This window comes from Phyllobates terribilis, unplaced genomic scaffold (genome assembly GCF_046119375.1).
Source record: "Phyllobates terribilis strain yellow unplaced genomic scaffold, ASM4611937v1 Scaffold_8__6_contigs__length_399053987, whole genome shotgun sequence".
NCBI lineage: Eukaryota > Metazoa > Chordata > Amphibia > Anura > Dendrobatidae > Phyllobates > Phyllobates terribilis.
In genome coordinates this window covers 252,515,054-252,541,905 of record NW_027362768.1, presented here as the reverse complement: position 1 = coordinate 252,541,905, position 26,852 = coordinate 252,515,054, and the positions used below count along the sequence as shown (strand labels likewise).

The following is a 26,852-nucleotide window of genomic DNA, read 5'->3' as shown; positions in this document are numbered from 1 at the left end:
AGAGTGAATGTTCAGGCTCATGTCCCTGGGCCTACTGAATAATACGTGTGGCATAATTAAGAATAAACGCGGTGTCGTCACATTCCTCCCCCTTCTTAATTAGCCAGACGTGATAGGCTTCTGATCATCCTTCTCCAGTTGTCAGGGACAGTCCATCAGCATTTCTTTCAGTACAGACACGGATGTAAGAGGTTTCACCTTCATGAGAACAAAACTTTGTATCATCCAGTCTTCTCAAAGCATATTCCATATCTTCCATGCAAATAAACTCCACAATCCCCATTGCATCCTTGTGCACATCAGCATTGCAGACATTTCCAGATTCTCTCATATGATCTTTCAAATCCTGCCAACTCCCTGATGGGGAGGAAAGCCCTGAGACGAGGATTCTGTAATAAGGGGGTCCGTTCCTCCTGCAGGGTCCCTGGCTTGACCTGGGAAACTCCACACTTCATTGGCGAGAGCCGAACTCTTATCCATCTCGTCCACATACTGCGTCCTCTACTTTCCATGGATCCTGGAAGATGATGAAGGCAAACGGTGTGGCAGTGCCTCCCCCGCGATTCTGCAGCTCGAAGGTGCGGATCCGCCTGTACCAATGGAACAACTCCCGCTTGAAGCTCCAGGTCCCAATGCAACCAACAACTCCTGGATTCGGGCTGCTTGGGACTGGGTATTTGATTCAAGACTGCCACTGGATCCTTCATTTGGCAGGCAGTTCATTTACTCTTGGTCAAACTCGTCATCTTCCACGACGTTCTGGGTATCCCAAAGGACCAATTCCTGCATCAAGTCCGACCAAGTGACGGTGGCTCTGTATTTGATGCATTGAAGCTAGCACAACTCCTGTAGTTTCCATTTCCTGTTGAGTCTGTATATCCATTCCGGTCCTCTTCTCAAGGCCGAGTTGGCGGGGTTGGACGTAGTGGAGTCCGAAACCTGCTGTGTATACCTGAACTATGGACTGCTGGGACTGTCTATCTGCCTCCCTGGTTGTGTAACCCTTGGGCGATATCTATGAACACCAGCCCCTGCAGCTCCCCAATTTAGCCGGGCTGAGTAGTATCCCGCTGCTGCCACAAAGTGTGGAGACACGAGGGTCAGTGGGTGCTCTCATCCGCTAGCCTGGCTGTCTTTAGAAAGACCGCATGGACCAGGGCTCATCCCACTGAACGCTCATACTCCTTTTCCGTGGGCAAAATTCTATTCAGAAAACAGGGTGAGGGTAACTCACTGGGGTTATACTTGTTTGGATCAGTTATGTTAACTAAGTACCCTATAATATTTTCATGCACTATTGCTGTTTATTTATTTATTGCAGGGTATTTGCATATTATGTTTCTGTCTTTGTTTTTTCTGTTTAGTGGCCATGTGTGAACATTCTCTTACATGCTGCATGCACACCAATTTATATTCTAGTTCATTTTTTTCGTTTTTTTTTCAGTTAAGTGTGCACAAGTGCATATAAAAGTGTGGCCTGCCTTTTCCTTGAGCTGGAAAGTCTATTCATTTCATTCCCCATGTCTGTGTGTCCACTAGCTGGGCTCAGTCTCTCAGCCGTTATCCACATGCATGTCACTTGAGAAACGGTAAGGTTATAAATATTGGAGTTAGGACTTTCCCAAATAGGAACACAGGGTGAGGGTAACTCTGTGGGGTGATACATTTTTGGATCACCGACAGTCAATAACATATAATACAGTCCCAGCAAGTACATAAAATGGTGCAAATGAGTCTTCACTCTTCTGCTGGCGTGCTGGGAATTAAAATATCTGCAACTTCGAGGCTTCCAGGGCCAACTACCCCAACCAGTAGCACCCTGCTTTTGATGGGCACCCACAGTGAGAAGGTAGCGGCAAGCTTAGGAGTCCACTGAGGTACGTGGCCAGGTGTCTCAACCTGGGTTTTCTAAATATCTCCATGGGCTCAGTGATGGGCAGTGGATCAAATCTGTATTTCTCCGGTTGGAGCCATCGTGCCTTGGCTGCTGTCCTCTATACTCTCCCTGTAGAAGGAGAGAGGTCTCTTTTATACCCACAGCTGTCCTTCAGACCATTATCCATAGGTTTGGGGGAGGTGTGAGGAGGTCATCTCTGATTGTTCAAGTGTTCAATTAACCTACATATTTTGTCCTTCAGTGTTTGCAGAACAACAAGCTGCAAGGACTGATACAATAGGTAGTCAGCAGGCATTCACCAAATTAACAAACATAGATTGTTCAATTAACTTATGCCTTTGTCCCTCAAGGATAGCGGAACAATAAGCTCAGGGACTGATACAATAGGTAGTCAGCAAGCATTCTATAAATCAATAAACATCAATTCAACCTACAGCAAGAGTCAACGTTCAGGGAACAATAGCTCATGTCCCCGGGCCTACTGAATAATACGTCTGGCATAACTAAGAATAAACTCGGTGTCGTCACAACTGTCTACTTACAATTGCTCATTTTGTATTTCTATCCAGTTAATTCTTCTCTGTTCCATTAGGTCTATGACATCATGTGATTATAAACAGATCTCAATCCTTCTAAGCTCTATGTAGAAACAGGAGGTCAATTTTGCCTGTATGACTCATCAGTCACTGCAAAATTTAATGGCAAGGGGGATGGGCGGAGAAGCTGGTTCAGGATTTGAAGAGTGGAATGATTTCTGTAAGGACAAGAGACATCCTGTTTCTACATAGAGCAGAGAAAAGACTAGAATTAGCTGGGTAGAAAGGCAAAATGAGCAATTGTAAGTACACAATGCTATATAATATGATGATTGCAATATATTAAGAGGATAAAAACTTTGATGTGAGTGGTTTTTTGAGAATATGTCGCATTAAGGGACTTTTGGAGATGTTCAAAGTATTAATATTGTAAATAATGAGGGGTTGACTATGGAGGAATCCTTTCAGAATAATATACCGGTCTCGTGAGTTAATCACGATAATAAACTAGCTATTCCAGCCCTACACCAGTCACGGGTGGCCAGTAGATAATGGGGAAGTGATGTCCTGCAAAGTGGAATGAGCCTGTGGAGTCTAAATGTGTCTCCTGTAAGAAAGCTATCGCCACCCCCATGGCTCTAAGGTCATGCAAAACCATGCGCTTTCAAGCATCAGACTGTAAGCCTTTTGAATTAAGCAGAGGAGGGTAACCTTTTTTCTGCCTGGGGCCATTTGGATATTTATACCATCATTCGTGGGCTGTACAAAATAATCAACTTGAAATTTATCCTGCTATATTTAGTCAAACATTTAATGCACTCACCCCTAATTTGATGTCTGGAACTCTTTGGTGTGACTATGATTTTAGGTGGTATTGATGATATTGCTACTCCCAGGGCTGTGGAGTCGGTAAGCCAAACCACTGACTCCGACTCCTCAATTTCCCTGACCTCCTACTCTGACTCCATGACTCCAACTCCACAGCACTGCCTCAGCATAAATCCTTAGATCAGGAATAGAACAGACATTTATTGGAAATTTCATAACTTTCCCAAATTCTTATGAAAATATTTACAGCACATACTATATTGTACTACTGTACCCAATGTGTTATATATATTTTAGAAGTCGGTCCATTTTATACTGACTCCGACTCCACCAAAATGGACTCAGACTTCACCGCCCTGCTACTCATAACTGCTTTTCCAGATATGTGTTGGTCTGGAGCGCAGTCAACTCTTTGCGATGAATTTTGAAGAGAACTAGCAGCAGTAAGTTCCGAACACAGATACATATTACTCTGCATGTCCCCTTACAGGGGAAATCACTGGTAACGCTACATTTATAAAACTCAAGCAGTGGGGGACTGCAGTATATATATCACTTAGGAGACACTGGAGCTCCAGCATATACATCACATACGAGACGCCGGGGCACATACCTCACAGGAGACGCCGGGGCATATACCTCACAGGAGACGCCGGGGCATATACCTCACAGGAGATGCCGGGGCATATACATCACAGGAGACGCTGGGGGCATATACATCACAGGAGACTCCTGCGACTTATATATATTACAGGAGATGCCAGCGATTACAGGAGATGCCGGCGGCATATATACATCACAGGATGGGCAGGGGGCATATGTACATCACAGGAGGGGCTGCCGCTGCTATTGTCGTCAGTCGGACTGGAAAGCGGAGCATGCTGACTCTGCCCACAAAGTATGTCTTGACGCAGTACGTAATCCTTTATTCCATACGAAGCAGCGTTCAGTAGTGCACACGGTGTCAGGAACAATTAAAGGGCCGCCTGCCTGAGCACACCAATCCCCTATCTGAGCACAGCTGTCCTGAGGAATCTGCTCGGGGGCCGGAGGAAAGGATGTCGCATTCAATAAACTGCCGCAGACCATAGGTTCTCCACCCTTGCATTAAGGGTAACACATTTAATAATTTTTAATTCCAGAGGAAGCATGCGTCCATGATTCCATTGGTACACTGTGGAGAGGTCAGGTCAGTGAGAGGAATTCAAGGTCAAGATGTCCATCTCAGGAAAGTAGAGTGGATAGGAAGGGGAAAGGGAAGCAACAAACAAAAGAAGACAAATGTAGAAATTGTAAAAGTTAACGACATCATTCATTTTTTGGTTGGACTGAAGTCCCAAACTGGTTGGGAGCTTGAAACCAAAGCCAAGGAGACCCCCTTATTGGGGGAAGTAATTAGAGGCATCACTATGTTTGGGAGAGTGGGGGAATGATCGTCATTTTGTAGACCAGTTAAAGAAGTTAGTGAATGGCAGAGGATGGGTTTGGGGGAGGGCTTCAGGAGAGGAACCAGCCACAAGCCTCCTGGTGGCCGTTCCTCCATTGTGAGTTTGAAAAGGAGTGAATTTATGAGTGAACTGGTTTACAATTATAATACTGGATGATACAGTCTATAAAAAGGTGATTTATAATCCAAACAAATCTGTTGATTTTAACAAAGGTTGAATACTTTTGCATGGCCTTGTTTCTTGGTCTTTAATTTTTTCTGATAGAGAACGGAAGCACCAATCACCATATTAAGGCTGCATTCACATACCCATTTTACATGTCCGTGAGCTCTTCATTTTTCAAATGGATAGCACGTGCCCAATGGAGTTTCATGGATCCATACACACATTTGTTTTAAAAACTGACCAATGTGTCCTTTTCATGAGACCTTTTCCCACGAACAAAAGTTCATTTTAATCAATGGCTGTGTCTGACTGTGTACAGACCATGGTCTGATCATACCACATCTCCTGGGCAGGGGAGGAAGCAAAAGAGCATACAGACATTACAGCAGGGGATCGCAGCTGATTCTTTCTTTGGAGTAAAATATTGTTTAAAAACAGGCAGTTCAATTTTTTACCTCACGAAAAGAATCAGCTGTGATCCTCTGCTGTAATATCTGTACTCTGTTCCTTCTTCCCCTGCCCAGGAGATGTGGTATGATCAGACCATGCTCTGTACACGGTCAGACACAGACATAACATAGGAACACATTTATAAGATTATCTCAGCACAGGAACATTTTTTTTAAACTGTGGAACTTATTATTATTCCAAGATCTATTGAAATCAACTTTCGTTTGTGGGAAAAGTCCTTTAAGCATGTTCTACTCTCATCCACTTTGCAGATCAGACTCGTTCATTAAAGTGTTACCATCATTTTATCTTTTATTTCATAAATCGATAATAAATGTGAAAATAAGCAACTATCTGATTTTTTTTCTCCACCAGGACTGATTGTTTATTTTCAAAATTCTCAATTCACAGGTAAAATCTGTATTCAATGAAGACAGATTGTTACATTACTGAGATGACAGCTACTACTGATAAGATTGTATGTAGAGGGGAGGGATGAGGAGCTCTGCCCCTAGCTCCCATCTATATAGAATCTTAACAGTAGCAAGTCTCATCTCCTATGTCAGTAATATCTATGTAAAAATCTTTCTTCACTGAAAACAGATTTCACTTGTGAATTGTGAATTTTAAAAATGAATCGGTCAAGGCGGAGAGTGAAGCAGAATTTTCCGATATTAATATATCATAAGTTGCTTATTTTCACATAAATTATTGATTTCTGAATTAAAAATGAAAACTATGGTTACTCTTTAACTACTTCTGAACCGCCCTTAAACAGTAAACTTCTTGGCGGTTCACGTAATGCAGTGATGTTTTAAACTATCACTGCAGAGTAAAGCGGCTGCACAACATCTTGCAGTTAGAAGAGAGTGGAAGAAGTGGGAAGCCAGCTGTCAGCACAGCTAAACTCCCATAGAGAAGGCCCTAGCTACCGGATAAATCAGATTAAATGAAAAAAGTATTTTAAAATACATACAAATGAAAAAAGCGGGCTTTTTTAACCCATCCATATGTCTGTTGCTAGCTCCACCCCTGTAAAATAAAAAGCCTGTATCCAATATATTAAAATAATTGTAACTGAAAGAGGAACAAAATGTATTTTTAGTATCCATTTATGTGGGGGAGAGGCAGTACAGCAGAGCTGAGCTTTGTGTTATTACAAACGCAGCTGCAGCTTTCCTCTCACAATGCTATCAGCACTGCTGTACTGCCCTCCCCCCACACTAGCTTCTGTGAGATGAAAGCTGAATGGTATATGTAATCACACTCCGCTCTGCTCTACTCCTGGCACTTGAAATCACACACAGCTTAGCAGTGAGATCAGTGAGCAGATCTGTTTGTCATTAACATATCTCACACAGAGAAAACTGCTCTTAGTTATTGTGGGGTTGTGTTCTTTTTTTCCTCATATGTTATTGCCTGCTTATGATTGGTCAGCCTCAAGCAGAGGAAGAAGTACACGCCCAATAACAACTCTCTGGTAATGCCCCCTGAGACTTAAGAGAAATTTTATCTAAACTTTACAAGCTAATATCTCCGTAACGAAGATGACAAATTAAAAAATACAAATAAAATACATTTTACTGAGGTCTGCAGCTACTATTCCATGTTGTGGCCAACTTAACATGCTCAGACTGGTCCTCTTTAAGTCATTATTTTCAGGACTGCATTTATTAGATTTACTTGTATAATAAATGTGTGTTGTGTGGCTTATTGTGGGCAGTGGGATCTAGTTGTCTAAACCTGTTTTATAAATTCATAGCTGAAAAGCTTTTGAAACCTCTTTACATATTCTTAAATGAACAAGACTAATTAGCGGTTCCTATTTGGCAATTTTACTACTTACTGCCTCCATAGTTGGCTGCAGATATATAGCTTAGCAACATTATTGACTCATTTTGTACTGATTTTAATGTTACATAGAGTTCGCAAAGCAAAAAAAAAAACATTTTTTTATTTTGGCATCTGTTTGCTCCACTGTTGGTGAAGGATAAGCACCATCTTGGTCTGGCTTGGAGAAAAAGGTTGAGAAGCCCTACTGTAGAATGTGACATAATAGACCATTTATTTCTCAGATTATGTTTTTTTTACTAAATAGAAAAGCTATCAAGAATTATTTATTATTGCCATTCCTTTCTATGCTTAATTACCGTATATCATTTGTTCAATTGATTCATTTTCCTTTTTGTGTTCAATGATTTTTCAGCTCCTAAAAGCCACCTGCAGAATCGCTTGCTTTTCCACTTGGCTCATAAGGTACAAAACGAACAAGCTAATATTATTTTAAAGGGGTTTTCCATTATTTGTAATTAAAGCTTAATTGGCCCTGGGGGTGTAATCAAATAAAAAAAAATCTGTACTTGCCTTCTTGAGACGCCCCACTTCTCTACTCCACCGGACTTCTTGCACGAACATCCAGTGGAGGCATCATGTGAGGCTGCAGAAAATCGGCCTTCTCATTCCATCAGAGTGAGTCTTCAGCCAGATGTTGATGCTGGCAGTTCAGCAGGGGACACAGCTGTGAGAGCAGAGGAGCGGTGCTCCTCAATGAGGCGCGGCGCTCCTCAGGGAGGCGACTGCAGGTTTTTTATTTTTATTGCATCCTCCTCGGCCAAACGAGCTTTACTTATTTTGCAGTGGGAAATGTTAATGGGTGCACAATGCCTGATTACAATTCTTGAGAAAGGTTTCTGGTGATGTTATATAAGCCCCTGGACGTACCCTGCTTTTATTTTTATCATTAACGTATTAAAAAGTTTTATGTATCAATATAAAAAATACACAATATTTATCTGAAGCGTAAATATATTCAATTTAATAACTTACCTTTTGGTATGACAATCAGTTTAGATTACCAGAAAAAAAAGAATTATAGGTGTAATTTCCAAAGCCTGAAATGCCAATAATTTTAGCCTACCGACTTCTCGGGGTATTTTGCTTGTACTGCGGTCAACAACGCATCAGCATTGGTAACACCTTGTTGTGGGCAGAGGCTTTAATTCCCTTGTGCACACGGGTAGGTCACCTTGTGAAACGTAAATGGAGACTGATCAATTTGCAGAAGGAAACTAAAGATTCTGCCCCTCACTGGACGAGTACATATCCCTGCTGCCCCCCACATCCTGCACACTGAGTGACAACGCGATGGAGGAACTATGGGCACAGAGCTTAGAAGGCCTCCAGTCTGAGGCAAGGCTCAGGATACAGGCCTCTACTGGAAAAGGTTTTGTTCTCCCTGCCCTACTAGGTAGTCAAAATAAATTGCTTAATTACATTTTTCTCACCCCTTTTCCATCCATAGGATGGTTTCCAATTCTAACTCTCAACCTGCTCTGAAAGCTGCAGATCTTCAGGACCTGATAGGAGTACTAGTTATCCCAACAGATCGCATACATGTGGCAACAGCATAGATGCGATGTGGCCAAAAATCACGTGTACACTTTTATTGCTCGGTGTTTGAGTGTTAATGACCTTGCAGTTTTGCAAGTAAAACTGTTATTTCCTGAAAAACCACATAACCATTAACTATCAGTTTGAGAACTGTGCAATTTTGCAATAAAACTGTATTGTTGCTCTCTTTCCCCACCAGTCTGTTAATAAGTTATGACCCATTTCCACTGGCTGATTTCAGGTCACTAATGAGTACCGATAGACTATGTGTAAGTAGTTCGGTGCCTATTTCCCAAATAATTACTAATACTATTGTACTGTCCCCATATACAGTGCCTATCACGTGGGGTGTTGCGCTGCTGATACAATGATTTTCATGACACCTGACAAATGAACTTTTTGATTGTCTGGAGATTGCTGGCATCTTTACATGGGCCGATAATTATCGTTCCATCTAAAAGGGCCTTTATTTTAAAGCCGAGAATTTCCCTCTGCTTCAAGGCGCAATGCACACTGAGCAGAACTCTGTTGCTAGAAATAATGAAAGCAATGGGAGCGAATGAAGGTAACTTTTGTAGAGTGAGAAACCCTGAGCTGAGCAATGAGTGCCAGCAATTTCACTTTCCAAATCCTCCCCGCAGCTATTGGTCAGAATAGTGGATGTGATTTCCCGTCTTCAAAGGAAGGGTTGTTTAAGAGAGGGAGATACAAAGAAGCCAGACTCGAGTGGTGGAGCTCTGTCTGTATGAACAAGTAATACATAACAGATATCACTCCTGTGCTCAGAAGCTCCGAAAAACAGGGAGCAGCAGGGGAGAAAACAATCCCAGCATCTGAGAGTGCATCCGATAATCGGATATAAGTCTATGGGTGCGTGTAAAACATCAGACTGCACTCGAATGTCATCCACACACAGACAATGGAGAAATTAACTTCTTCTCCATCTTCTCCGCACCTGTGCTGTGATTCTCTCATGTGAGAGATCGGATCATAGTAAGATGACACTCAGCTCACACTCAAAGTCTGAGCTGAGAATTACTGTGCGGATTCAAAGAGGTTTGCTTTGCGCTGCGGGCAGACTCATGCTGACGGACTCAGGAGAGGAAGGAGTTCAAGATGCAATATTTATTATATGGTTACAAAGTCATCGCGTTTCGAAGTTATCCAACTTCTTCTTCAGGACATAACCTATGTATGGTTATGTGCTGATGAAGAAGTTGGATACCTTTGAAATGCGTTGACTTTGTAACCTGTAACCGTTCAATAAACATTGCATCTTCATCTCCTGAGCCCGGTTGCACGAGTCTGCCAGCAGCGCAAGGAAAACCGCTTTCAATCCGCACCGTAATTCTCTGGTCTGATGACCCATGGCATACTACAGCGGGTGCATGCTAAAAGACTGTTGCAATTGTAACCGCACCAGGTGAGCGGCGTGCATTCGTTCCTTATAAAATTTTGCGTTCTCAGTTAAAACCCTATTTGCGCTCTCCTTGCTTCCTAGTGCTCCTCATCAGTTTGAGCGGAGTGTCATTAGCAAATTCTTTTGCATGTGAGAACATAGGCTAATGTGAGCGTACCCTTTGTCTTACTATTTCAGTAGACTGGCAGTGCCTGACTTCCCCATATTGAGAGCAAGAAAAGATCAGAGTCTAATGAAACAAGCTGTTCCCGAGTCCCATTCTGTTTCATCTCCATGTTGTTTCTATGAATTTTAACTGTTGCACTACACAGTAGAAAGTGTTTGTCGCTCCACCCTTATGTACATAGAACACAATGTTTTATTGAAATATTGCAAAATACAAGTAGAGCTGTAATAAGTTATTTCCATGTCCTGAATTAAACATTTTGTCTCTTACAATAGTTCAATGATGAGAAGAAGCTGATGGTCTTTCATCAGAACCTGCAGGATATTATTGAGGATCAGCTGAGCCTCGCATCCATACACTACATGAGATCTCATTACCAGGAAGCAATAGATATCTACAAGAGAATATTATTAGAAAACAGGTAATAACTGGAGCACAGTTATGTCATACACATTCAAGTAATACCCATAGTCAGTAGAGTTGGACAGATTTAAGAATTGAATCTTACTCAAATTTTACAAAACTGCATTCTCCAGAATGTGGATTTTATGTAATTCGCTCCCAGCAAATTCAGCAAAGTGGCTGCTGGCTGGCCGCCATTTTGCTGAACTGTAGAAGGCTGTCAAAAGGCGAAATTACATGTCAGAAGTTTTGATCATTGTAAGTCCAAGTTATGAGACCACCACCAATCTCTCCAATCTCTAAAACAAAGGTGCAGAAAAGCTCAACTGAGTGCTGTGCCCTTTTTTTTATTTTTTGTACATAATGCTGTATGAGGTCTTGTTTTTGCCAGTAGAGTTGTAATTTTACCATACACATATATAAGAATTCCATTTACATTAACTTTTATTTGGCAGCAAATGCAGAAAATAAATTGCGCCATTTTTACTTAAAGTGTTACTTTTGTTTCAGGAGAACTTGTGTCTGCCACTATCTCCTCCCTCCTCTCCTTAGAACTTTATGAGCACGAATAGCCATATATGGTATTTTTCAGACTATTAAGACGCATTTTTGTCCCTCCAAAATTTTGGAGGAAAATGGGGGGTGCGTATTATAGTCCAAATGTACACTTATTGCTGTGGATGGGCGGGGAGCGACAGCGGCGGAGGAGCGGGGCACAGGAGGCTGGAACCGGCGGCTGCATCTCTTGCGTTTGCCCGCTGTTAACAGTATATTCACTGCTCCCCAAGCCAAGGAGAGTGAATAGTCACTGCTCTCCATGTCCATAGTCCGGGCGAGGGGAGCAGTGACTATTCCAGCAGCTGATCTCGGCGTCTGAGGGCGCATGGCAGTGACGTCATGCGCTGCTCACACGCTGAGATCAACTGCTGGCAGAATAACAGGATGCCGCGATGGAGCAGAGGTGAGTAGAATCCGTTTTATTTTTTTTTTGGTGTGCACGGTAATTGGGATGGGGATGCCATGCATACCAGGATGGGGGTGCCATGCATACTAGAATGAGGATGAGGGTGCCATGCATACCAAGATGGTGATGGGGGAGCCATGCATACCAGGATGGGGATGAGGGTGTAAAGCATACCAGGACTGGAGACAATGTATACAAGGATGGGAATGGGGGCCATATATACCAGGATGGGGGCATATATATGCCAGGTTTGGGGAAATAGATACAGAATTGTGGGACATTACCCATATAACAGTGTCAGCAGTGTCAGACCCCCTCCCCCATAACAGTGCATCATGACCACATTTTTTGCTTTCATTTTTTTCTATTTTTCTCCTCTAAAACCTCGGTGTGTCTTATGGTCCGGTGCATCTTAGGGTATGTGCACACGATCCGGAGAGGCAGCATTTTGGACGCAGCATACTTTATGCTGCGTCCAAAGCGCTGCGTTGTATGAACGCAGGTGAATCCGCATATGTTCATTGAGCCATGCGGATTCACCTCATTCAACACATTGTACTGATCGGATTTCTCTTGCGGAGACTAACGACTCTGCAAGAGAAATTGATATGCTGCACAATCTGGAAAGACGCGCCGCATGTCTGTGTCCACGGGTGATCCGCAGTTGCACGCCACGGGTGATCCGCAGTTGCACGGAGACGCATAGTGGATATGGAATTTCTACAAATCCCATCCACTATGCTGTAACTGGCCGTTGTGGGTTTGATGCTGCATAACACACAGCGTCAAACCAGCATCGGCTCCTGACCATGTGCACATACCGTTATAGTCTCAAAAATACGGTATTTCAAGTCTGACTATGTTGTCTAGATTGTGGAGGTAGTCACGCACCCTGATATAACTGTAAAAAATATTTTAAAAATATAAAAGTTTAAATTACAGTCCTTTCCCAATTAGAAAGTAAAGAATGAAAAAAGAATAATTATTTAAAATAATTGATGTCCATAACAGTTCGGTCTACCAAAGTATAACATAATTTAAAACCTATGCTGAACACCCAACAAAAAAAGACAGATTTGCAGTCTTTCAGTCACAGCAGTTTAACAAAAACATACAATAAAAAGTGACCAATATGTCATATGTACCCCAAAATCTATAAATCCATCAGCTCAGTGCACAAAAAAATAAGCCTTTACGCAGCTCCATCGACAGAAAAATAAAAAAGTTACGAATCTCGGAATATGGCAACACAAGCAAAATGTTTTTTATATTTTCAAATTTCAGATTTTTTTCACCATTAAAATATATAAAGAAAACTATACAAGCTTAGTAACCATACAGACCATGATGGTACTAAGTCATTTTTACTGCCCAATGAAAGCTGTAAAAACAAAATTGGCGGAATTGCCGTTTTTTCATAATTTCAACCCACATGGATTTTTTTCTTTTTTCTCAGTAAATAATATGGTAATCTGAATGATGTAATTGAAAACTACAATTTGTTGCAAGCCTCTATGAATGGTATATACTTCATTCAACTGCTGCTTTACACCCTTTCAAGCCTTCATCCTCACTCCCATCTTTGCAAGCCTCTATTAATGGTATATATTTCACTCATCTTACCGAGTTTGTTCCCAGATTCTGTAAGGCCATCTCATGTGCTCAAAGAGTTTATGATCCATGTTGGTCTGTGTCAGGGATTCCTCAGCGACGACACCGAGGAGATCACACAATATCTCACCTTTCTGTCACGATTTCGTCAGGGATCCGCGAGCACACGGTTCCCACTACTCTCTACCTAGGTATCGGCAAACGACCAGTGAGCATATGGCGTCACACCTCTGGATTCCAACGCATGGAATATGTGTTTACGTCCTCCATACGGTCACTGTCAGCTTCACGATAGCCCTATTATTAATAGTATTCGCTGCCACCACCGGCCGAGTTTGAAATATAATACAGGCCTGCCTTGATGCCTGCGTTCTGGTAGTATGTGGCTTCGGGGGGAGGGAGCGATTACAGGACAAAAGAAACAGAACTATTAAATTTTATATTTAATCCAAAAGGGAGACAGTGTTTTAAGAAAAATAGACAAGATTTTACAAAGGAGACATACAATACATAAGCAGTTACACAAAAAATAATAAGGATTTAAGAAGAGACTTACTATAAGATCGCTGAGACGATTCAATATAGCTGGACGGGAGCTATCCTTTTGACCGTTCAGCGGAATGTGACCCCTTGCTTATGATACATATGTTCCCTGCAATGAGTACTGCTCCAACCTCAGCAAAACGCCTTTACGACCTTGTCAGTAATAGTACGTAGCTGCGCCCTGGGCCTATAGGGCCAGCTAGCTACGTACTATTACGCGCGCTTAAATCGCGCCTGCACACAAGCGGTGCGGGGCGATCGCCGCCAGGTGTCAGCTGATTGTCACAGCTGACACCCGGTGCTATGTGCAAAAGTCGATCGCAGCATTGCGGTAGTAAGGGGGGAGGTGATCGCTATACTCCCCTCTCTTGCCGGCATCCCGCGGTGTCTGCGGCTGCTTCCGGATGTTGTCATGACGACCCGGTGTCGTCATGACAATATCCGGGTCACCAGGAGGCAGGACGTTACTTTGGTCATGCGCAGTGCATGACCAAAGTAATGTCTCCCCTGTGTGCAGCGCTGACAGGCTGCATGGTATAGGGAGCTGCTGCTCTCTATGCCATGCAGCTGATCAGGTTGCAAAAAGTGAAAGTCCCATAGTGGGACAATGTGTAAGAGTAAAAAAAAAAAGTAGAAAAGTAAAAAAGAAATAAAAAAAATTGTAAAAATATAAAAAGAAAAAAACCTGAAAAAAATAATCCCCCAAAAATAAAAATATATTGAACCCATAATATTTATTTATTATGAAAAAAAACAAAAAAACAATAAAAGTACACATATTTGGTATCGCCGCGTCCGGAACGACCTGATCTAGAAAACTGTCCCACTAGTTAACCCCTTTAGTGAACACGGTAAAAAATAAAAATAAAAAACAAAGCAAAAAACAATGCTTTATCATCATACCGCTAAACAAAAAATGGAATAACACGCGATCAAAAAGACGAATGCAAATAAAAATGGTACAGCTGAAAACGTCATCTTGTCCCCACACAGCTCCAGCATCCGAAAAATAAACAAGTTATAGCTCTCAGAATAAAGCAATACAAAAAAAATTATTTTTTCTAGAAAATAGTTTTTATTGTGTAAAAGCGCCAAAACATTAAAAAAAACTACATAAATGCGGTACCGCTGTAAACGTACTGACCCAAAGAATAAAGCTGCCTTATCAATTTTACCACACGCGGAACAGCATAAAAAAAAAAAAAAAAAACAATTCCTGAATTGTTGGTTTTTGTTTATTCTGCCTCCCAAAAATCAGAATAGAAAGCGATCAAAAAATGTCACATGCCAGAAAATAGTACTAATAAAAACGTCAACTTGTCCCGCAAAAAACAAGTCGTCACATGTCTGCCAAAATATGGAAAAATTATATCTCTCAAAATATGGCGATGCAAAAACTAGTCTTTGCAAAAAGAGCGTCTTTTAGTGTGTGACAGCTGTCAATCATAAAGACCCGATATGAATCTGGTATTGCTGTAATCGCACCGACCCGAAGAATAAAGTCGTCTAATCACTTATACCACATGAGGAACGGTGTAAAAAAATAAACTCTAGGGTTAGGGTTGTGCTAGGGCTAGGGTTGTATTAGGGTTGGGGTTAGGGTTGTGCTAGGGTTGGGGCTAGGGTTAGGGTTGGGCTAGGGTTAGGGTTGGGGTTGTATTAGGGTTGGGGTTAGGGTTGGGATTTTTTCAAAAGAAAAGAAAAAAAATGATGATGATATGGCGACCAGTGTTGAGCGCAAGTGCTCGCTACTTGAGTTTGCATCGGGTGCTCGTGTATGCACTGAGTATCGTGGGTGTTCGAGTGGCATGCTCGAGTCTCTGCCCCTTATGCTTCGCTGCCAAAAAAGATGTTGCTGGGATCGCCTGCCATGCACGAGCGATGGGTGTCTAACAACTGTGAAACATGCGGGGCAGGGACTTGAGCATGTCACTCGAGCACCCACGATACATGGTGCATACCCGAGTACCCAATGCAAACTCACGTAGTGAGCACTTGCGCTCAAGACTAATGACAACTTATTCAATATGACCTAATGTTATCAAATTCTGTCGTACCTCTGGGTTCAAAATGTACACTGTACCCTTTGATAAAATCCTTGAGGGGTCTAGTTCCAAAATGGTGTCACTTGTGGGGGTTTTCCACTGTTTAGGCACATCAGGGGCACGTTCGCTAATTATTCAAGTAAATTTTACAATCAAAAAGTCAAATGGCACTCCTTCACTTCCGAACCCTGCCGTACGCCCAAGCAGTGGTTTTCCCCCACATATGGGGTATCGGCTTACTCAGGAGAGATTGCACAACAAGTTACATAGTGCAATTTCTCCTGTTACCCTTATGAAAACGCAAAACTGGGGGCTGAAAAACATTTTTTGTGGGAAAAGTGTGAAAATTTTATTTTCACGGCTCAATGTTATAAATTTCTGTGAAGTACCTGGGGGTTCAAGGTTCTCACCATACATGTAGATAAGTTCCCTGGGGGGTCTAGTTTCCAAAATGGTGTCACTTGTGGGGGGGTTTCCACTGTTTAGGCACATCAGGGGCTCTCCAAACGCAACATGGCGTCCACTAATTATTCAAGCAAATTTTACATTCAAAAAGTCAAATGGCGCTCCTTCCCTTCTGAGCCCTGCCGTGTGCCCAAACAGTGTTTTTTCCCCACGTGTGGGGTATCTGCGTGCTCAGGGGAAATTGCACAACAAATTTTGGGGTCCATTTTGTCCTGTTACCCCTGCGAAAATAAAAAAATTGGGGTCTAAAGTAACATTTTTGTGACAAAAGTTGCATGTTCATTTTTTTCTTCCCCATTCCAAAAATTCCTGTGAGGCACGTGAAGGGTTAATATACTTCTTGAATATGGTTTTGAGCACCTTGAAGGGTGCAGTTTTTAGAATGGTGTCACTTTTGGGTATTTTCTGTCATAAAGGCCCCTCAAACTCATTTCAAATGGTTTTTCTAAATTTTGTTGGAAAAATGAGAAATCGCTGATCAACTTTTAACCCTTATAGCGCACTAGTAAAAAAAAAATGTAGTTCCAAAATTGTGCTGATGTAAAGTAGACATGTGGGAAATGATATTTATTAACTATTTTATGTGATATATCTCTCTGATTTAACGGCATAAAAAATCAAATTTTGAAAATTAGTAAATTTTCAAAATTTTCGCCAAATTTCCGATTTTTTCACAAATAAACGCAAGTAATATCGAAGAAATTTTACCACTATCATGAAGTACAATGTGTCACGAAAAAACAATCTCAGAATCAGTGGGATCCGTTGAAGCGTTTCAGAGTGATTACCTCATAAAGTGACAGTGGTCAGAATTGTAAAAATTGGCCTGGTCATTAACATGCAAACCACCCTTGGGGGGTAAAGGGGTTAAGGGAGAGACCTGTCCACACCCCCTTGTGCCGACATCACAGGGGCTGGGGCTCCACCCTTCATGTTTGTATTAAAAACCTGTTTTTTGGAATAACTTATCGCTTGTTGATCCCAGAAGACGAAAAGTGATACCGTATTTTCTATTATGATTTTACCTTCATTTAGAGACCACACATTGCATAGTTGCAGTCTGCTATTCTGGTGTTTTTGCGCTACAGCTTCACGGAGGGTTTTTCAGCGAAAGAAAAATATCCCCATCGTTCCCTAGCTGACCCTGCCCCTAAAAATATGGGTCCCATCATTACCGGATGTATAGAACTTTAGTTATTCCATATTTCCTATTGGAGTTGGTGTGTCTCTAGATTTTCTTTTGAAGTTTGTGAAGCAGCTTCAACAGTTACACGCAAATTATTGCAATCCTGCAACTAATCACCCTCTGCGTATGCCAGGGAGGAAGATGCTCACTTTTTAATTAGGTTGTAACACTTCTTGGCTGGCATTTGTTTGTGTACGAGGCCTTACTCATGAGTGTGCTAATTGGGGCTTTGTGCTGAGATTTTCATGGAGACAGCTCTTGTACAGACAAGTGGTGGAAGGGAGTGTTGAGGGGGGCTTCAGGGGAAGAAAGAAAGAGAATATTATCAATACTTCTCTGACGCAATATTTCTCTGACAGTCTGCAAGATTGTTTATTTGTCTCTGCATTTTATTGTCTCCTGCCCCAAGTTCACTGAATGTCTTTGGCGAAACTCCAGTCTGGCCGAAGATTTCATGCGCTATAAATGTATGCTTAAATTATACTTCTGCCCTTCACCTCTTCAAAGAAGCTTACTTCAACACCCTCATTGTAACGAGAGTGGTGGAACCATTGTGCCACTATCCGAGGAGAGCCTGGAGAAGCATAACTAGGTGCTACACCAGGACAGACCTTGGATGCATGGCAGCTGACTTCCAAGGGACAGGAAGCTGGAACGGCCAAGAATGGAAGGTTCAGCTGGTAGAGGCAGGAACCCAGGAGCGGCAGGTGCAGGCAGGGACAGCTGGTATACAGACTGGCAGGTGCAGGCAGGTATGGCTGCTATACAGGTGGGTGCAGGCAAGAACGGCTGGTATAAAGGTGGGCACAGAAAGGTGCAGGCAGGTACAGATGGGCACAAGCGGGTGCAGGTAGGCACGGCTGGTATACAGATGGGCACAGGCAGGTACAGCTGGTATATAGATGGGCACAGGTAGGTACGGCTGGCATACAGACTGGCACTGCAAATGCAGGCAGGAACGGCTGGTATGCAGACAGGAATGGCTCGTATACAGACAGGCACGGCTGATTCAGGCAGGTACACTGGAAGTCACGAGCAAGAACAAGCGGATACAGGCAGACACTAGCGGGTACTGGCAGGTACTAACAAATTGGGTACCTGAGAACTAGCAAGCGTGCAGAGTAAGTGACTAACCACGCTGCTCAGGTACCTCAGTTGGAGGTGTTTTAAAGAATAAGTGTCTCCCAGCCATTGGCTGGGGACCCTTTTATTACGACGCGCACCGTCCCTTTAAGAGGGAGGGAGCGCGCCTAAGCACAGTGCGCGGGAATCTTTGAGCCATGCGCAGACCCCAGGCATCAACCGAAGGAGGAGAAGGAAGTGCGGGAGGGGAGCCGCGGCGGTGAGTAAGTCATTGTCCCTGTCGAGGGAGGAGGGGAGTGTGCAGTGACACCAGCGCTACACTCATCACTTCACTACCCAGCAATCCTAAACGACTTTAACATTTTAAATTCCCTCCTCCATCTAAGAGTGCAGGCTCCGACCACCAACCTCAGCGCTGACGATCTGGCTAATTATTTAAAAGAAAAAATCTACTATATCTGACAGAACATTTTCTCCCAATCCCCTAATATCATGCATTTTCTTCCCTCCTGAACTTCATCTAACTCATTTTCTTTCTTTGCACTAGTCATGGAAGGAGAAGTGACCAGTCTCCTTGCATCTTCTTGCCCTACTACATGCATCAGTCACCCAATTCCCTCGCATCTCCTTCAGTCCCTTTACCCAGCTGTCACCACTCACCTAACTAAAATATTTAACCTCTCTCTCTGTCACCTTTCTCTCCTCCTTCAAACATGCCAGCATACAGCCATTACTTTAAAAAACATCCCTCAACCAGAACTGCCTGCTAACTACAGACCTGTCTCTAATCTCCCCTTCATTTCTAAACTTCTGGAACTCTTGGTCTACTCCTGTCTAAACCGCTATCTCTCAGATAATGCTTTTTTTAACCCTTTACAATCCGGTTTCTACTCCTTAAACTCTACTGAAACTGCCCTCACGAAAGTCTCTAATGATCTATGAACAGCTAAACCTAATGGCCACTACTCCCTTCTGATTCTCCTGGATCTCTCAGCAGCATTCGACACTGTGGATCACCAGCTCCTCCTCGCTATACTCCGCTTTATTCTGCTTGAGGATACTGCTCTCTCCTGGTTCTCCTCCTACCTCTCTGACCGCTCCTTCACTGTATGTTTTACTGGCTCTTCTCCTCTTCCCCTTACTGTCGGGGTTCCTCAGGATTCAGTTCTAGGTCCCCTCCTCTTCTCCCTATATACTGCCCCTATTGGACAAACCATCAGTAGATTCTGTTTTCAGTACCATCTATATGCTTATGACACCCAATTATACACATCGTCTCCTCACATCACCCCTGCATTACTACAAAATACCAGTAATTATCTTTCTGCTGTCTCTAACATCATGTCCTCCTTCTGTGTAAAACGGAATCTGTCAAAACCTGAACTCCTTATATTTCCTCACTTTACTGACTTTTCCAAACCCAATATTGCCATTTCCATTTGTGGTTCTACTATTATTCCCCAGCAGCACACCCGCTGCCTTGGAGTTATAGGGTCATATTTCACTCAGATCTTTCCTTCACACCCTACATCTGATCACTCTTTCGCACATGTCATCCCGACCTCAAAAACATCTCTTGAATTCGACCTTTTCTTACCTTTGACTCTGGAAAAACTCTTACTGTTGCTCTTATTCTTTCTTTTCTCGTCTGTACTTCAACTCTCTACTAACCGGTCTCCCTCTTACTAAACCCCCCTCTCTCCAATCTATCCTTAGTGCATCAGCCGTGATCATATTCCTCTCCAACACCAATGCCTCCACACTGTGCCAGTTATTGCACTGGTTACCCATCCGCTACAGAGTCCAATATAAATTTATCACTCTCACCCACAAATCTCTCCACAGTTCTGCCCCACCCTACATCTCCTCCCTCAACTGTCCATCACAATACCTTTGCACTCTGTCCCATTAATGACCTAAGACTAACATCCCCAATAATCCGAACTTCCCCCTCCCGTCTCCAATACTTCTCATGTGCTGCGCCAGTTCTCTGAATGCACTACCCATTACAATTCCATTATTTCCCAATACCCACAGTTTTAAGTGTGTCAATCATTAAGATGCACTGCTTTGCGTCGAAACGCATATGTTTTTAATGTCTGGACTGTGACTTAATCGATTTTATACTGTTTGAAGCTATGAAATAAATGAAGAATTGATTTTTTATTGACTTATTGCGCTGGACTTATTCCTTTCTAAATTGTGAAAACTTGCCGCACAGCAGGATCCGTGCGCTCCATTTGGTGGTGAGCAGACATTAAACTTTTTTGTATATTTTTCAAATGCCCTAAAAATGCACTTATTTAGACTGGCCTATCGCCTCACCTCAGTTATCTAACTATCCCCGTTTTGCCCATACAAAATTTTCTTCCAATCTGGTCCCTTGTAGCATCTGTTTACACACCCTCCATCAACTTAATAGCCCTCTGTGTTGTGTACGTCTACAAATACTTTCTGGTGACCGGATCAGTTACTGTTATTGGGAAGAGTTAAGCAAGTTGAAGATGAAATGATCTCTAAAAGACCTAAAGTTAAAGAAGTTGGCCACTACTTTTTATGATTGCCCCAATCGATGGACCCTGTGCCCCTCAGTGTTTTTCCAATTACCTCCTGCTGTCCTTCTTGCCTGTGAGCGGCGCTATCGCTGGCCACTCACAGGCATCACGTGACCCCCGGCTGCAGCCGGCTCTGACATCCGCTGATGTCACGTCAAGTTCCGGCTGCAGCCGGGGGTGACTTACTTCTGCGTTCCACAGTGGATGCCGGACTGTGGGCAGGGTTACCCCGCGCGTCAAACCCAGCATCCACCGCACGCTCTCCCTTACCCCATTCATTGGGAAAGCGCGCGGTGGATGCTGGGTGTGACGCGTGGGGCAACTCCGCCCGCAGCCCATCAGCCACCGCGGGGACCTCATCACTGATGTCACGCCTCACTTGACGTGACATCAGCGGCGGGTCACGTGATGCCTGTGACCGGCCAGCGGTAGCAAGGCACAGCAATCCCCATCCTGGTATGCATGGCACTGGCACCCCTCATCCCTATCCTGGTATGCATGGCACCCCTCACCCCTATCCTGGTATGCATGGCACTCCTCATCCTTATCCTCGTATGCAGGGCCCCCTCATCCTTATCCTGATATGCATGGCACCCTTACTCCCTATCCTGGTATGCATGACATCCCTCATCCTTATCCTGGTATGCATGGCCCCCTCATCCCTATCCTGATATGCATGGCACCCCTCATCCCTTTCTTGGTATGCATGGCACCCCTCATCCTTATCCTGGTATGCATGGCCCCCGGTATGCATGGCCCCCCTCATCCTTTTACTGGTATGTATGGCCCCCCTCATCCTTATTCTGGTATGTATGACCCCCCTCATCCTTATCATGGTATGTGGCCCCCTCATCCTTATACTGGTATGTATGCTCCCCCTCATCCTTATCATGGTATGCATGGCCCCCTCATCCTTATACTGGTATGTATGACCCCCCTCATCCTTATACTGGTATGTATGGCCCCCTCATCCTTATCCTGGTATGCATGGTCCCCCTAATCACCATCACGCTGCAGATAAAAAAAAATAAACACTCCTACTCGCCTTTCTTCTCTCTCCTCCAGTGCTGCATCCTGTCTCCCATACTGATTTCGCCATGTGAGCCGCGCATGGCGTCACTTCCATGCGTGGCTCACAAGGAGAGATCAGCTGGCGGAAGTCACTGCTCCCCACGCCAGGACTGTGTGGAGCATTCGCCTTAATAGCCGGCACACAGCGTAGCCGCAGCGCAGCTCCTACTGCTGCCGGGCGATCGCGTGTGCCTGCTATTAAAGGGCATGAATATTCATCCCTCTCCACTTTCATAGGCGTGGAGAAGGGGTGAATATTCATGCCCTTTAATAGCGGGCACACGCATTCTCTCGGCAGCAGCAGGAGCCGCGCTGCGGATACACTGTGTGCCGCTATTAAGGAGAATGAATATTCACTGCTCCCCACACCCATGGGCGTGGAGAGCATTGAATATTAATTTTCTTTAGCAGCGGGGACAGTGTAGGCTGCAGCAGGTGGCTGCTGCCTCCTGTGCCCTGCTCCTCAGCCACTACCGCTCACCCCACACAGTGTATATATACAGGGACCACCTAAAGGTTCATAAGAAGAAGTGACTTGTCTGTTGTAAATACACTGCTCAAAAAAATAAAGGGAGCACTCATAGAACACATCCTAGATCTGAATGAATGAAATATTCTCATTGAATACTTTGTTCTGTACAAAGTTGAATGTGCTGACAACAAAATCACACAAAAATCATCAATGTAAATCAAGTTTATTAACCAATGGAGGCCTGGATTTGGAGTCACCCCCAAAATTTAAGTGGAAAAATACACTACAGGCTGATCCAACTTTGATGTAATGTCCTTAAGACAAGTCAAAATGAGACTCAGTATTGTGTGTGGCCTCCACGTGCCTGTATGAACTCCCTACAACGCCTGGGCATGCTCCTAATGAGGTTGCAGATGGTCTCCTGTGGGATCTCCTCCCAGACCTGGACTAAAGCATCCGCCAACACCTGGAGAGTCTGTGGTGCAATGTTGGTGGATGGAGCGAGACATGATGTCCCAGATATGCTCAGTCGGATTCAGGTCTGGGGAACGGGTGGGCCAATCCATAGCTTCAATGCCTTCATCTTGCAGGAACTACTGACGCACTCCAGCCATATGAGGTCTGGCATTGTCCTGCATTAGGAGGAACCCAGGGCCAACCGCACCAGCATATAGTCTCACAAGGGGTCTGAGGATCTCATCTCCGTACCTAATGGCAGTCAGGCTACCTCTGGCGAGCACATGGAGGGCTGTGCGGCCCTCCAAAGAAATGCCACTCCACACCATTACTGACCGACAGCCAAACCAGTCATGCTGAAGGATGTTGCATGCAGCAGATCTCTCTCCACGGCGTCTCCAGACTGTCACGTCTGTCACATGTGCTCAGTGTGAACCTGCTTTCATTTGTGAAGAGCACAGGGCGCCATTGGAGACTTTGCCAATCCTGGTGTTCTGTGGTAAGTGCCAAGCATCCTGCACGGTGTTGGGCTGTAAGCACAACCCCCATCTGTGGACGTCGGGCCCTTATACCACCCTCATGGAGTCGGTTTCTAACCGTTTGAGTAGACACATGCACATTTGTGGCCTGCTGGAGATCATTTTGCAGGGCTCTGGCAGTGTTCCTCCTGTTCCTCCTTGCACAAAGGCGGAGGTAGCAGTCCTGCTGCTGGGTTGTTGCCCTCCTATGGCTCCCTCCACATCTCCTGGTATCTGCTCCATGCTCTGAACACTGTGCTGACAGACACAGCTACCCTTCTTGCCACAGCTCGCACTGATGTGCCATCCTGAATGAACTGCACTACCTGAGCAACTTCTGTGGGTTGTACTGTAGACACCGCCTCATGCTACTGTATCTCTAGGGTTGAGAGCAATGGCAAAATGAAAAAGTGACCAATACAACAGCCAAAAAGGATGAGAACAGAGAAATGGTCTGTGGTCACCACCTGCAGAACCGCTCTTTTATAGGTGGTATCTTGCTAATTGCCTATCATTTCAATGAGTTGTCTGTTCCATTTGGACAACAGCAGGAGAAATTGATTCACAATCAGTGTTACTTCATAACTGGACAGGTAGATTTTACTGAAGTGTTATTGACTCGGCGTTACATTGTGTTGTTTAAGTGTTCCCTTTATTTTTTGAGCAGTGTATATATATATATATATATATATATATATATATATATATATATATATATATATATATATATACAGTGGGTATGGAAAGTATTCAGACCCCTTTAAATATTCACTCTTTGTTTCATTGCAGCCGTTTGGTAAATTCTAAAAAGTTCATTTGTTTTCTCATTAAAGTACACTCTGCACCCCATCTTGACTGAAAAAAAACAGAAATTTAGAAATGTTTGCAAATATATTAAAAAAGAAAAACTGAAATATCACATGGTCATAAGTATTCAGACCCTTTGCTCAGTATTGAGTAGAAGCACCCTTTTGAGCTAGTACCGTCATGAGTCTTCTTGGGAATTATGCAACACATTTTTCACACCTGGATTTGGGGATCCTCTGCCATTCTTCCTTGCAGATCCTCTCCAGTTCCATCAGGTTGGATGGTGAATGTTGGTGGACTGCCATTTTCAGGTCTCTCCAGAGATGCTCAATTGGGTTTAGGTCAGGGCTCTGGCTGGGCCATTCAAGAATGGTCACAGAGTTGTTCTGAAGCCACTCCTTTGTTATTTTAGCTGTGTGCTTAGGGTCATTGTCTTGTTGGAAGGTGAACCTTTTGGCCAAGTCTGAGGTCCAGAGCACTCTGGAAGAGGTTTTCATCCAGGATATCTCTGTACTTGGCCGCATTCATGTTTCCTTCAATTGCAACCAGTCGTCCTGTCCCTGCAGCTGAGCCCCCCCCCCCATAGCATGATGCTGCCACCACCATGTTTCACTGTTGGGATTGTATTGGGCAGGTGATGAGCAGTGCCTGGTTTTCTCCACACATACCGCTTGGAATTATCACCAAAAAGTTCTATCTTCCTCTCATCAGACGAGAGAATCTTATTTCTCATAGTGTGGGAGTCCTTCATGTGTTTTTGAGCAAACTTTATGCGGGCTTCATGTCTTGCACTGAGGAGAGGCTTCCGTCGGGTCACTCTGCCATAAAGGCCCGACTGGTGGAGGGCTGCAGTGATAGTTGACTTTGTGGAACTTTCTCCCATCTCCCTACTGCATCTCTGGAGCTCAGCCATAGTGATCTTGGGGTTCTTCTTTATCTCTCCCACCAAGTCTCTTCTCCAACGATTGCTCAGTTTGGCTGGACGACCAGGTCTAGGAAGACTTCTGGTGGTCCCAAACTTCTTCCATTTAAGGATTATGAAGGCCACTGTGCTCTTAGGAACCTTGAGTAATGCAGAAATTATTTTGTAACCTTGGCCAGATCTGTGCCTTGCCACAATTCTGTCTCTGAGCTCCTGGGGCAGTTCCTTTGAGCTCATGATTCTCATTTGGTCTGAGATGCACTGTGAGCTGTGAGGTCTTATATAGACAGGTGTGTGCCTTTCCAAATCAAGTCCTATCAGTTTAATTAAACACAGCTGGACTCCAATGAAGGAGTAGAACCATCTCAAGGAGGATCACAAGGAAATGGACAGCATGTGACTTAAATATGAGTGTCTGAGCAAAGGGTCTGAATACTTATGACCATGTGATATTTCAGTTTTTCTTTTTTAATAAGTTTGCAAAAATTTCAACATTTCTGTTTTTTTCAGTCAAGATGGGGTGCAGAGTGCACTTTAATGCGAAAAAAATGAGCTTTTTAGAATTTACCAAATGGCTGCAATGAAACAAAGAGTGAAAAATTTAAAGGGCTCTGAATATTTTCCGTACCCACTGTATATCTATATACCCCCCCCCAACATTCGGACTATAAGACGCACCCCCCATTTTACGCCAAAATTTTGGAGGAAAAAAGTGCATCATATAGTCAGGAAAATACGGTAGATAATTTTTTTATACTTTCATCTAAATCAGGCCTTAGGCTCAGGTGAGTGTATAAAAAATTGCAAATTAGCTGGTGTAGTCTTGACCATTAAGCCAGATTTATAACTAGGTTTTTCAGACTTAGAAATAAGTGTATGGCACACATAGAACCTTCTTATAATCCAGTTATAGGCTTCCATAAAGGTATTTTACAGGTTTAGTAGAAGCTGGGGAGTTTCCCTTTAAGCCTCCATCAGAGCTGTTTCTGTTTCAGTTAACAACTGTGATTCAATCTACATATGAAAATGATGATCGATTCATTATCACTTGTTCAGTATTATTGTTTATTCATACATCTGGCTATAATCCTACAAAATCCCTGACTTTGCACAAGTATCCTAGAAAAATTGATGCCATTTTGAAGACAAAGGGTGGTCACACTGATTATGGATTTAGATTTTGTCTTTTGTATTCATTTTGCATTTTGACAAAAGTAAACTAAAACTTTGGCACTGTATTGTATATTCTCTTGCAAATGGATGACAAGCAAGATGGTCTTCTAAGATAGCTGAAATAGTCCACATGCAATTCATCTAGCACTCAATTATCCTTATTAAACAGTTAAAGGGGTTATCCCAGACTTTGGGGATTTTTTCCTGTGGGGCTAACAACTTACCAGCAGATAGTTGCTGATTACCTACCTGTTCTGCCCTGCGACTCTCTCCCTGCTC

The 26,852-nt window shown here is 43.5% G+C and overlaps 1 protein-coding gene across 1 annotated transcript in view; it reads left to right on the top strand.

Moving 5' to 3' along the window:
* Nucleotides 1-26,852, top strand: part of IFT56 (intraflagellar transport 56) — a 118,680-nt gene that overhangs the window by 33,336 nt on the left and 58,492 nt on the right. Inside the window, 2 exon segments of the mRNA XM_073644174.1 lie at nt 7,531-7,580; nt 10,576-10,721. Coding sequence (XP_073500275.1) covers nt 7,531-7,580; nt 10,576-10,721 — 196 coding nt within the window.